Source organism: Callorhinchus milii, unplaced genomic scaffold, assembly GCF_018977255.1.
Source record: "Callorhinchus milii isolate IMCB2004 unplaced genomic scaffold, IMCB_Cmil_1.0 Scaffold8, whole genome shotgun sequence".
NCBI lineage: Eukaryota > Metazoa > Chordata > Chondrichthyes > Chimaeriformes > Callorhinchidae > Callorhinchus > Callorhinchus milii.
In genome coordinates, this window is record NW_024704749.1 from 18,242,896 (window position 1) to 18,255,877 (window position 12,982).

General features: G+C 48.4%; 1 protein-coding gene across 3 annotated transcripts; it reads right to left on the minus strand.

The window, feature by feature from the left end:
- Window positions 1–5,150: 5,150 nt before the first annotated feature.
- On the minus strand, window positions 5,151–12,890 carry tmem141 (transmembrane protein 141). Of its 3 annotated transcripts, none has more exons than XM_007900216.2 (6): window positions 12,865–12,890; window positions 7,438–7,521; window positions 6,977–7,043; window positions 6,791–6,874; window positions 6,251–6,358; window positions 5,151–5,238 (listed from the first exon to the last, which is right to left on the minus strand). In XM_007900216.2, the coding sequence occupies exons 2-6, from the start codon at window positions 7,489–7,491 to the stop codon at window positions 5,171–5,173; spliced, it is 381 nt and encodes a 126-aa protein (XP_007898407.2). In that variant the 5' UTR covers window positions 7,492–7,521; window positions 12,865–12,890; the 3' UTR covers window positions 5,151–5,170. The 3 variants fall into 3 exon arrangements, with proteins under 3 accessions (XP_007898407.2, XP_042193541.1, XP_007898408.2); XM_042337607.1 differs by lacking the exon at window positions 12,865–12,890 and adding an exon at window positions 12,169–12,245; XM_007900217.2 differs by lacking the exon at window positions 12,865–12,890 and adding an exon at window positions 11,217–11,504.
- Window positions 12,891–12,982: the final 92 nt, after the last annotated feature.

The window sequence follows — 12,982 nt, forward strand, 5'->3', positions numbered from 1 at the left end:
TTGGTGGGTTATGTTAATGCAATAATACTCCTCAGCTAAGGCACTAGTCAGTTACTATACATTACTTTGGAGGGGCTTAAATAGGAAAGTAGCAAATGCGTTAGGGACCCGCTTAACAGATTAGTATTTGAAGACCTTTGAATGGAATCTTTAACCTGGAATGCTTTGTCCGGAACTGTAATCATCAACAACAAATTACCTGTGTATAGGGCCTTTCACATCGGCAGGACATCCCAAGGCGCTGGACAGACAAAGATTTGGACCTGAGTAGGGACTGGGATCAGGAGGGGTGGAGGGCAGGGAAGGTAGAGATACGAAAGTGACTGTGGAGCAAATGCAAGGATTATTATTATAACGCTGTTGGGGGGGGGGGGGGGGGGGGGGGAGGGAGGTCCAACACAGGACATTTGACATCCCTTCCCAACTCTTGCCAAATGCATTTTGCTGCACAAATCCCAAAGCCACTGCTGTTGCCAGACATTGAAACCTTCCCTGGACCTTGACTGAAAACCACAAGTGAACATTTCCAAACCAAAAAATAATAGCAAATCTCTCTTGGTTCAGCAGCACTCGAGGCTGCAAATCCCTAACCATAAAGGATGCAAGATTCTTCATATAATATACATATAATATATATATATATATATATATCCAGATGTATGTATATTCAATCTACAATATATACACTGCATTTTTAAAGTCTTTATTTTAAGAATAAAGATGCTGTATTTTGCTTTTTAGCTTCAAGTAAAAAAAAATGATAAATAATGATAAACGATCAGATGTTTTTTGGATATAAAAAAGCACAAGATAGAGGCAAAGTGCAGGGCTGAAGGAGGTGGGGGGGGTGGGGGGGGGGGGATAGAAACCTGTCAGGTAGAGCTTGTTGCTGAGTTCCACAGCCCGATCTCCAGAACTGTATTCTTTGAAGCACGACATGTTAAGTAACTGTAACTAACTCACTAACTAACGCCACGCTCTCGCTGCCCAGCGCTCTCTGCCCTGATACAAGGCGCAGACAGCGTTATAGCGCTGAGGTCACACACCCGCACAATATACCTGAGCTACGCGAGGTCCCCAAACAATGCCCCAGACAAATGGCTCAATGGGAACCCCTTGTTACCCCATCCTTCACGTTGCTGGGGGTGGGGTGGGGTTGGGGTGGGGTGGGGGTTGGGTGGGTGTCATTGGACTCGAGCCAGGCTACCCCTTGGGTCATTTCTAATGATGACTGATCAGCCCAGTCATCATTAGTTCTTCTGCAGTTCTTGGTAGGGAGAGAGGTTGAGGCAGAGCAAGTCATAGGAAAAAAGGATTCTGTCCTCTCGGGTCCCGTTAACCCCGCCAAGCGCTGCCCCCGATTGGTACCTTGAGCTGGTTAAACTCCAGCGCCCATAATAGTAATAATCCTTATGTTTGATACGAGCGCCTTATTGCGTGGTTGAGACGTCTCAAAGCGCTCCACGGGATGCATTTTACAACGCGGAGGCTTTGTATTTTGTGGGTGGACCTGGCAGCCGATCTGGCTGTTCGTGAGATATTGCTGTGTGATAATTAGCTGCTGCGTTCGCCGACAAATATACACCTCGCGGTCAATGCTGTGAAGCGCTTTGAGAGGTCTTCACGATGCGAAAGGTGCTACATCGAATGTAGGAATCATTATTATGATAAATAACATCCCGCAAAATTGTGGAAAATTCTTCAATGCAATCTCTATTTGGAAGCCCGGGTTTTGGAAATATCTTAGAAATAAAAATCTGCACAATCTTAAATTCTGAGGCAGTGTTTTGTTGAAAAAAATATTAGTGCGTCCAATTATTTTTGTGAGTTTTCTCCCCCGCTGGCCAATGTGTCGCTCTTTCTCTCTGCACCTCCTCTTGCTTCGCTGTGGTTCCAGACGTGTTTGTTGCCCTTCACCCCTGACTCTTTTTACCCCCCCCCCCCCCTATAGCCTCTGGGGCCAATTTAGCCCCTTACAGGACTTGTCATGAGAACAAGATATGCAAGTGGCCGTTGTTCATGAGTAAACCTTGACAGTCGAGTCCTGTTGTTGTTAGTGTGATCGATTCGCAAGCGAGAGGACCTGGGTTCGATTCCCGGACAGGGCGGAACCTCAGGCATGTTTCCTTACCCGAATTGCTTCTCTTTACCTACCAGTAAGTAGCAACGGGGCTGTTAGTCGATCGGCTGCCGCGTTTCGCCCACAAAAAATACAGTTATTTCGCTTAACAGTGTGTTCTGTGAAGCCCTTTGCGACGTCTCCACAACGTCGTGGTAAGGCGCCGTATCAAATGCAACTATTATTATTGTTCACATGGGGCAGTGGTTGTCCTCAGGCCACTCGACTGTAGAGGGGGCCACAGCAGAGCCTCACCCACTCCGCGCTCGGCTGCTGCACATGCACACAACCAGTAGAGGGTACTGAAGAGGTACCATGAGCAGGAACTCACCCTGGCTCCTACTCCTCTTTATAACCTCTGGAAAGCTGGGGTCAACGCAGCCTTCCCTCCCAGCTCCTGCTGAGACCGGCAAACCCAGTACAGACCAGGATTCGAACCGACAACAAGCTCCTGGTCGGTAAACAGCAGCTCTATCCACTACACACTTGTGGAGTCCTGTAGCGAGAGACCTGGGTTTGATTCCCGGCAGGGCGAATTGTTGGGACAACTTTCCTAACTCAACACGCCTCTGTTTACCTAACAGTAAGTAGGAACCTGGTTGTTAGTCGATTGGCACATCGCTTTTCCAGGGGTAATAATTGCTTTAAAATAAAATAGTAAACATTGGTCATTTCGATCCACGACTGTTTGTGGGACGCTGCTGGGCGTAATTGGCCGCCGCGTTTCACCCACAAAATATACAGTCAATTCACTTTACAGTATATTCTGTGTAGCGCTGTGAGACGTCTTGAAGATGTGATAAAGAGCTATATCAAATGCAAGGATTATTATTATTATTATTACACCACCAGGGCTGACCTAGGCAATGGGTTTAAGGTTAATACAATGAGACTTTCCTCTCCTCTGCCACATCCACTAATGTGGGCAGCTTCACTGACAGTTTGAAGCCACCAGTTATCCTCACCTCAGCCTAACAGCTGAGAATGTGGCTCAGTTCTGGTCATTGCCACACACTCCCCCGGCTCCTCATCCCTTACGGGATATTAATAATAAATAATAATCCTTGCATTTGATATAATCACTCAAAAAAAATTTAGTTGCTCAATCCACGACTGTTTGTTTGCAATTGGCTGCCACGTTTTGCCCATAAAATAGTCAATCCACTTTACAACAACAACAACAACAAGATTGTATTTATAGAGCACCTTTCACGTCGGGAGGACGTCTCAAGGCGCTGGAAAGTTGGGTTGGGACCCGAGCAGGGGGGAAATGGTCAGGGTGAGGGGAGGGAGCGAGGAGGGGGTAGAGAGTCGAGAGGGGAGCTGAAGGCATGGCTGAAGAGAAAGGTCTTGAGACTGGCCTTGAAGGAGGAAAGGGAGGAAGCAGCGAAGAAACTGGGGGATGGCGTTCCAGAGCCTCGGGGCTGAGAGGCTGAAGGCCCGGCCACCGATGGTAGGGCGGTTTGGGCGGGGGATGTGGAGCAGACCGGAGCCAGAGGAACGGAGGGTACGGGCAGGTAAGTAGGGGGATAGTAGGTCGGAGAGGTAGGAGGGAGCAAGGCCGTGAATGGCCTTGTAGGCGAGGATGAGGATCTTGAATTCGATCCTCTGGGGGATGGGGAGCCAGTGGAGGCGAGCGAGGGGGGGAGTGATGTGGTCGCGAAGCCTGGTGCGGGACAGTACACGAGCTGCAGAGTTCTGAATGACCTGCAGTGTGGAGGGAGGGCCAGGAAGGCCGACGAGGGGAGAGTTTCCATAGTCCTGCCTTGAGGTGATAAAGACGTGGACCAGAGTTTCAGCAGCGTGAGGGGTGAGGTAGTGCCGTAGTCTGGCGATATTCCGGAGGTGATGGAAGGCGGTGCCAGTTGTGGCGCGGATATGAGGGAGAAAGGACAGCTCAGGGTCGAACAGAACCCCGAGGTTCCTGATGGCTTTGAGAGGTGGAGAGTGCAGCCTTGGATGCTGATGCTGTCAGCGCCTGAGGTGCGGAGGCGCTGACGTGAGCCAATCAGGAGGGCCTCAGTTTTGCGCACGTTGAGCTGAAGAAAGTTGTCTCTCGTCCAGGACTCTATGTCGGACAGACAGCTGTCAGGACATCGGGGATCGTGGAGTTGAGGGTAGAGGAGGAAAGGTAGAGTTGGGTGTCATCCGCATACATGTGGAAGTTAACCCCATGTCTGCGGATGATGTCACTAAGGGGGAGCATGTAGAGGGTGAAGAGGAGGGGACCGAGGACAGAGCCCTGAGGGACACCACACAAGACAGTGCAGGGGCCGGAGGAAAAGCCGTTTGCAGAGACAAAATGAAGACGGTGGGAGAGGTACGACCTAAACCACTCAAGGACAGGGCCTTGAAGGTTGAGGTGGGAAGACAAGCGGTGGAGGAGGATAGAGTGGTCGACTGTGGCCGATAGGTCGAGGAGGCAGAGGGAGCCCTGGTCCCAGATGGTCAAGATGTCATTAATGACCTTGACCAGGGCGGTTTCCGTGCTATGGGCAGCATGGAAACCCGACTGGAGGGGTTCCAAAAGTGAGTGGGTGGAGAGGAAAGTGCAGCTGGGAGGCGACGACTCTTTCAAGAACCTTGGACAGGAAGGGGAGGTTGGAGATGGGCCGGTAGCTTGATAGCTGCGACGCATCAAGGGAGGGTTTTTTCAGTAGAGTAGGGTTTTTTACTCAGTAGGGTTTTTCAGTAGGGTTTTTTACAATATATATTCTGTGAAGCGCTTTGAGACGTCTCAACGACGTGATCAGACGCTATATCAAATGCAAGGATTATTATTATCGTTATTATTGGAGATTGATTTATGAGCGCAAGGGCTTCGAGTAGGAACCTAGCGTGAGTGAGCCTGGGAACCAGTTGGTCGGTAAACACTTTGGTGCTTGTGGCTTGTTCACGTTGTGTTCTTTGGGTCACGAGGCTATAAACAGCACTGGTGTGAAAGTGATGTTGCACCTCATTGCAACTGGAGCATAGGTCACAGAATGTTCCGATCTGAGCGTGCTGGAATAATGCAAGGTCACTCGACACAGAGAAGTCAACGAAGCGGCTTTACTTCACGATGTCGCCGCCCACATATTTCTCCGCTCCACCCCAGCTTTCCCGGGTGTCCGTTTGACCTGTTTGACCAAAAATAAACGACGTTCAGTTGGGACTCTTTGTTCAGCTTTCAAACAAAAAGTCACCCCGTCCTTTGTAAGCCTGCTTTCTTTCTTCTCCCAGACTCCACTCTACTTCTCTGTGATCTCCTGTGGTCCTATTTCCTCCCTCACCCATTCGCTCCCCACCACCAATTCAGAATTCACCCCCCCCACACGCCCGTGCCGCACTGTCGACAGGGAGATTTAAGCCACCTGTCCCCATGCCCTCTGGAACTCTTTGAATCCTTCCCTCCGCCTCACTCCCTCCTCAGAGGGACCCGTCTAAAAACCTAAATAACTTTAACTGGAGCTTATTCCTTCCCCCCCCCCAACCCCAGCCCCCCATCTCGCACCCAGCTCAGTCTCCTGTATCTCCCCAAAACCCTCTCAAACATATTCCTGTATGAAAGGCACTGAATAAATATAACAACAAATTGCACTGCATTTGTGTAGCGCCTTTCACATCGAGAGCACGTCCCAAGGTGCTGGACAGTGAAGGGTTTGCAGGGGTAGGTTACAGAGGCAGGGCAGATCAAGTCCGTGGAGGGCTTTAAAGGTGGGGTCAAGGATTTTAAACTCGATCCTCTGGGGGATGGGGAGCCAGTGAAGCCAGACGAGGATGGGGGTGATCGGCTCACAGAGCTCATGGCTTAGATGAGGGTTTAAGCCATGGGCCAAGGCTAACTGAACTTACCCTTACTGCGCAGACGGTGGCAGAAGGAGCAGATTTTGGAACAAGGTTGGAGACTGCTCGTGAAGAGGTTAAATTACTTTCACCTCTGACACCCAGCAGTGCCAGGGAATGGAGCTGTTCCTGCTCAAGTCTGGCAGCTCCAAGAGTATTGATTATGTAATTATCATCATAATAATTAGGGTGAAAAAATACTTCCTCTCTCTCTGCACCACCCTTTCAGATGGATTGTGCGTCTGGTTTTTCTACACTCCTGACAGCCGCTTTGCTTACGCCTGTTGCAGAGGTGATAAGTCTCACCTGGCTGAGAGCTCCCAGGCATTCTCCCGGTCTCCAGGTAAACCCACAGGTTGGAGCACTTCTGCGTTTCAACCCGAGTCACTGCATAACTCGCCAGGGATCCGGTCACTGCGTCACACAGAGAAACTATGACAACGACGTGTATTTATTTATACAGCGCCTAACACATAGGGTAACGTCCCAGAGCGCTTTACAGCAGACTTTGCCAGACACTTGGCAAGGGAGGGCGCGGGAGGAAGGCGGTGACCATAGGCACGGTGGAAGCGGAAGGCTTTCAGGAGGCTTTTAAAGACAGATAGTGAGGGGTCAAGGCAGAGGAGAGAACCTTACGATAATTATAATAATAATAATCCTCTCGGTTTAACTTTTCATCTGAAGGACGTCACCTGCTGGCTTTCTGTCAGCCTCAGCCAGGTTGACACCTGCAGCAAAATCAGAGGGCATATTTTCATCGCTAACAGCGGTGGCAGGAAGTCATGGTTGTGGTTGTCGCTACAAACATTGGGTAAACAGTGTGAAGCATTGACACCATATACAGACCTGCTGATAGTAAAATGCTCCAATGCAGAGGTAAAGCAAACTTCTTACTCAACATCCGCTGGACAATGAAACAGCCACTGGCCCCTGTGTACACAGAAACACATCGGTGGGTGGGAGAGAAATAGGACGTACTGGACACACAAGCGGTCGAAGGCTCGAACACTGGTAAAAATAAGATTCACGTACCTAATACAAACGTCATAGTGCCCTTCAGGAACGCGTGTGACTGGCAGGCGGCATATTCCTCAATACCCTGTAATAATAATAATAATAATAATCCTTGGTTTTATACAGCGCCTTATCCCATCTTCCAGATGTCTCACAGAATACACTGTAAAGTGAATTGAGCGTGTATTTTGTGGGCGAAACGCGGCAGCCAATTGCGTAACACAGGCACGTCGCACATCTGAGATCCCAAATTCCTCACGGTCCTGGGTGAAGATCATACTGATTCACTCACTCGCTCCCTGTATAAAAAGCTCCCCCTAATTACTGCAATGGACTGTGGAGACGATCAGAAGAGCCAGAGGCGTTCGTGACCTTGAACCGGGATCAGATCCTGTTGCGCTCTGCGTCGCACTCCCCCCCCACCCCCCACCCGGTCCCTAAACGCAGCTGCTATCCGGTGAAAAGCCATCAGTTGTTACCGGGTGTTTGGCTGCTACCGAGGGCTGCACTTTGCTGAGTCCCAAATTCACCATCGGGGAACGAGAATAGGAACAGGAACAGGCCTGGAGTAACAGAGAGAGAGAGAGAGAGAGAGAGATGGGCAAACAGCTGATCACAACAACAACAACGACAAAATTACATTTATAGAGCGCCTTTCACGTCGGGAAAGGAAGAAAATGTTGCATTTATGTCCATTTCACAGCTGATCAGGCGGAAGTAAATGTTACATTTGATGTTAATTTCCTGCACTGTGACCCTGATTCCCTCTATATTTGAGGATCAAATACAGCTTTATCAATACTGTATAACTCACCGACGTGATGAGGCTCTGTCTCCAAATGCAAGGATTATTGTTATCAAATAAGACGTCTAACTCCATCTATGTTCAAGCTCAAACCTGGGGATCTCTGCACCAGCAATCTGTTTGTTTTTGTACGTCAGCTTATCGATAATGATAATAAAGTGTTCTTACTGAGGCCAGCAGGGGAAACTGCATAGCAATGTGGACTGTGATATTTCCCTTGTAAATTCCCCTCCTCAAGCTTCGGGGAGTGAAAACGACTGCGACAGCGTTCGAAATAGCTGTTGTTTTGCTGGTTAGGTTCCAGTTCAGTATAATGGGTAAAGTATTCCCAAGGCAAACTCTCCCCAACCTGCACTAAACTCTCCAGGAAACTCTTTGAAGTTCTCTCTCATCGTGTCTGCGTCGGTTCTTTGAAAGAGCAATCCATTCAGTCCCATTTACCTGCCTTTTCGCCCCAAACTCCTGCAAAGTACTCCTCTTTAGATGTCTAACTCATTCCCTCTTGAATTGAGGATCCCCAACCTTCTGGTCCAGAGATGAGAGCGCTAACCAACTGAGCCAAGCTGACACCGTGCGCATTTTAACAATACTGGTACCTCACTATATTTTATGTGCGAGCTTGGCAGTGACTTATCACAATCAAGTCCATAACTGTTCACCCCAATTTATCCACATACCCACTGTGCAATAGGTTCACTAGCTATCACCAGAAGCAAGAACCCTGCCTGATGTTACACTCTCCTAGCCCAAGGCCACCGAGACCAACTGTAGTGGTCCTTGCTGGAACACCTCATACTGTTCTGATCTCCATGACGTAAAGGGGCTGCCCAGGACCTAGAAGGAGTGCAGAAGAGTTTCAGAGGGTTGGGGCATGAAACGTCTCAGAGAGGACCTTATCAAGATGTCTAAAATTGTTAACGGTATTGAGAAAGTAAAGGCAAAATGGTAGTTTCAGATGCAGTGAGGCAGCAACAAGAGGTCACAGGTTTAGAGTCGGGGAAATTTCAGGACAGACCCCAGGAAATATTTGGTTACCGAGAGGTTAATCAATGACTGGAACAGGTTACCAGGAAGCGTGTGTGGTGCCGGGACACTGGACTAATTTTAGAAAAAAAACAGATCGAAGCTGCGATGGGTTCGACCTTCTTCATCTAAAACAGTCTGGTGTGAAGCAACTAAACGGAGTGAGCAAGGATTGAGATGAGCCTTGAAGGAGGTAAGGGCAAGGCGAAGGGACTTGTAGGATGGAGTCCCAAAGGGTGGGGGCAGAGAGGCTGAAGGCCCGAATGCCGATGGTGGGGGTGGGGGCGGGCAGGGGACATGAAGCAGGATGGAGGCTGCTGAGCGTAGGGAAAGGCCGAGTTTCTGACACATTGGTTTCCAGGATATGGTTTGTGTTCATTGGAGCGTTCCATTGATTCATTTGTTGATCAGGATGCTGAATGATTCACAGTAAATACACAGAATATTCCCAACAGAATATGGATCCTCTGGAGGCGAGGTAATAAACACACACTTTAGAATCAGGCTCCACCACTGTTAAGTGCTCTGAGTGGAAGGTGTTGTTGTTGTTACTGCCTCCAATTTAATATTACCAGCGATGCGATGCTAACTGAGGGGAGGAGGGGAGGAAGGAGATGGCGTGTGAAGGAGTGACAAATAATATTTAACCGAGGAGTTGTGTCAAAGGTTGATCCATTTCATGAGCTCAGAACTGCCTCTATCGAGAGAGAGCACCAAACTTTCACTTTCTGGCAAGGAAAAGCACATTGACCAAGCGATCACCCTGAGAGTCCAAGGAGATTTCTGCTGTTGTCTGTTGGTGAGTTTAATTCATTTACTACACGTTCGGAGCTCAATAACCTAGCTATTGTTATGTTATAATAATAATCCTTGCATTTGACATAGCTATGCTGTTAATAAGGAACATTGTTTTCAAGCTGAGTACCGTGAATGCAAATGTTAATAACATTTGAAACATTTTTAACAAAAGATTCTGTGTTGTTTGAAATGTGTTTGAGTTAAATTTGAGAATCTTTCACGAAGGTACGTACTGTACTGTACTGTACTTATTGTGCTGATGTTCCTCCGCGTTGCTCAGTCCCTGAAGGCACCAGTTGTTTCAAAGCTATTGATATTCTACATTGTTAGTTATATTGTAGTTGCAGTAATATTACAATGTGCACTGTCCCCTAATATAATTTGGTCACCCAATCCACAATTGTTTGTGGGACACTACTGTTCGTAATTGGCTGCCGCGTTTCGCCCACACAATATACAGTCAATTCACTTTACAGTATATTCTGTGACGCACTTTGAGATGTCTCGAAGGCTTGATAAGGAGCTGTATCAAATGCAAGGATTATTATTATTATATATCCAAAGCAACTGCAGTCGCCTGCAATATTCACAGGTGCTCCATTGCCTCGTAACGTACACAGGATTCATTGTGTACTGTAAATAAATGCCATTCAGGCGCTGAATGCACTGACCTAACAAGTTGGGGCTTTTGGAAATTTGATATCTCACAAGGTCTCTACTGTGTATTGTTGGAAGACGCAACAGCCAATTTGTGCAAAGCAACGTCCCTCAGACAGACCTGAAATGAAGGAGCAATTTACCTGGAGTATCATTGGGCCATGACTCTGAGTGTATGACCGACCTCAACAAGCTTCAGTTTAATGTCTCATTGGAAGGAAATGGTTAAGTAAATTCATCACAGGATGATGGTAGGCGAATAACTCCATGTTATCATCTTCCAATCACCAGAATGTGAGATAGTGCAAATGTTGCAACAATTTCGCCCACAAAAGTGCAGTCAGTTCACTTTACAGTCTATTCTGTATTGGCTGACCCAGCCAAGAGCAGTACTGGGGAGAACTCTGCATTGTCACAGCTGACGTCCTGATCCTGAAACATTAAACCAACGTCCTGTCTGTGCCTGTTCAGATCCCGTGGCTCTATTTGAAAAGTGAAGGGAGTTTCTCCTGGAGTCCGAACCAATAATCCCCCACATAAGACTGGTCTGTCACTTTTGTGGCCGTTTGTGGGACATTGCTGTGCGCAAATTGGCTGCTGTGTTCATCTATAAATACATAGTCACTATACTCCGCAGTACATCCAGTGAAGCGCTTTGAGTTTCGGTGCTATATCCCACACGAGGATTATTATTATACAGTGACTATATTAACATTACACAATGCTTCCTATTTGCCGTCAAGTATACTGATGGTTATTGAATCAAAATAATTGGCTGCTACTGCACTCAATTTCTCAGCTGAAGACAGAGTCAAAGGAAGTATGAAAAGCAGACAGCAAAAGAAGAAAAAATAAAGCTAAAGGAACTTGGTTCGTTAATACGTTAAATACATGCAAATACTTAAAGATGAGGAACAGGCGTGCAGAGGTAGAACCACCGAAATTTGCAGCGCAGAAGGAGATCTTTGGACTCACGGGGTCTGGCACCAATTATGAAACTGCTTTCTTTTAGCTCCTGAAGGGAACGAAACCGAAAGCGCTTTCAGCATGCGTCACTTAAAGAGGAGTCAAGTGGTCAAAGAACTGTGTGTGTGTGTGTGTGTTCAATGTGAGCAAGGTTTATAATCCAGTCATTGTAAAAGCTGGGGGGGGGGGTGAAGGGGTTTGTCAAACTCATTTCAGACTTGTATCGTGGCATACCTCATGAGTTGCAGAGTTAGACAGACCACTGTGCTGCAAGGTGAGTGAGATTGGCTGAGACATCTCAAAGGACTTCTCAGAATACGCTGTCAAGGGGTGTGACTGGGTATTTTGTGGGTGAACCCGCAGCCAATTTGCGCACAACAATGTCCCACAAACAATTTTATTTGGGGGATTGTTGGCAAAGACACCGGGAGAAACTCCCTTCTCTTTTCGAGTTGTGCCACGGGATCTGGATGGTTGGGCAGGACTTCAGTTTAACCTTTCATCCGAAGGACGGCAGCTCCCAACAATGTCCCAGCCCCCCGTTCCCACCACCACCTCCCTCCCTCCCTCCCCTCTCCCTCCCCCCCCCCCCCCAGCACTGAACTGTGGTGTCAGCGTAGACCATAGGGACTCCAAATCCGCACATGAGGCTTCAACCCACAACTTTCTAACTCACGAGGCGAGATTGCTACCGACTGAGCCAGGCTGACACCTCATTTGTGTCCGATCAATTAACTGACACTCGGATTTTGTGGATAATGTTAACAGTCGTGACCTTTGTCACACTTGGTGTTATTTGACTCATCACCATCGAAAGAGTGCGGGGCAGCAGTACCCGAGGCAAACCAGACGCCGTTTTACGCCGGGGCAAATGTTTCAAGCAGCTTCACAGGATCGCAAATCGGCTGCCGCATTCACCCGCAAATACAGTCCCCAGTCCCTCCGCTCACAGTGAAATCACCTGTGTTGGTTGGACGAGCCAAACTGGAACCCTTCCGCCTCGGAAGAGGCATCTCGCTTCTTTACAACGTGTCTTTAAGGGTGTCGGCCGGGTGTCTGACACCTGCGGAAATCCATCACCGCGCTTAAGGGCTTCCAAACCGACATGAGAATTCCATGCGTCCCACCTACACGGGCAGCCCTGTACCTCGGCGGTTAGAGTACTTGCCGCGCGAGCGAGTGAGCGAGAGGACCTGAGTTCGATACCCGGGCGGAAACGTTAGGCGCTATATAAATCGCTATATAAATCCAAGCTGTTGTTGTTGTCTCCTTACTCTCCGTACGCCTCTGTTTACCGAGCGGTTGTTAGTCGATTGGCGGATCGCTTTTGCGGGGGGGGGGGGGGGCAATAACCCCATTTTTAAAAAAAATTCGGGTCACTCAATCCGCAGCTTTTGTGTGTGTGTGTGTGTGTGTGTGTGTATGGGTGGGTGGGTGGGTGGGTGGGGGGATACGCTGCTGTGCGCAATCGGCTGCCGCGTTTCGCCCACAAAATACACAGTCAATTCACTTTACGGTCTATTCTGTGAAGCGCTTTGGGACGTCGAGAAGACGTGACAAGCGCTGTATCAAAACAAAATGCAACGATTATGATGGCAGCGGAGACAAGAGGCAAAGTAATAATTCGGGAAGAGGGCAAAGTAATAATTATCCTCACTGTTGTGGCTCTGCTCTTCTCTCCCTCTCTCTCCCTCTCCCTGTGTGTGGATGGCCCTGAGCTCTGGGCACAGAGAGAGAGAGAGAGAGGGGGAGGGGAGGGGGGGGGAGGGGAAGGG

Bases quoted from the DNA above. Each gene is read 5' to 3' on its own strand.
- tmem141 (XM_007900216.2), bottom strand. From the start codon at position 7,491: ATGGTGAATTTGGGACTCAGCAAAGTGCAGCCCTCGGTAGCAGCCAAA. The intron at 7,044-7,437 runs GTAACAACTGAT...TTATTATTACAG, and splicing joins CGGTAGCAGCCAAACACCCG to GGTATTGAGGAATATGCCGC. The intron at 6,359-6,790 runs GTCTGTATATGG...TGTGTGACGCAG, and splicing joins GAGCATTTTACTATCAGCAG to TGACCGGATCCCTGGCGAGT.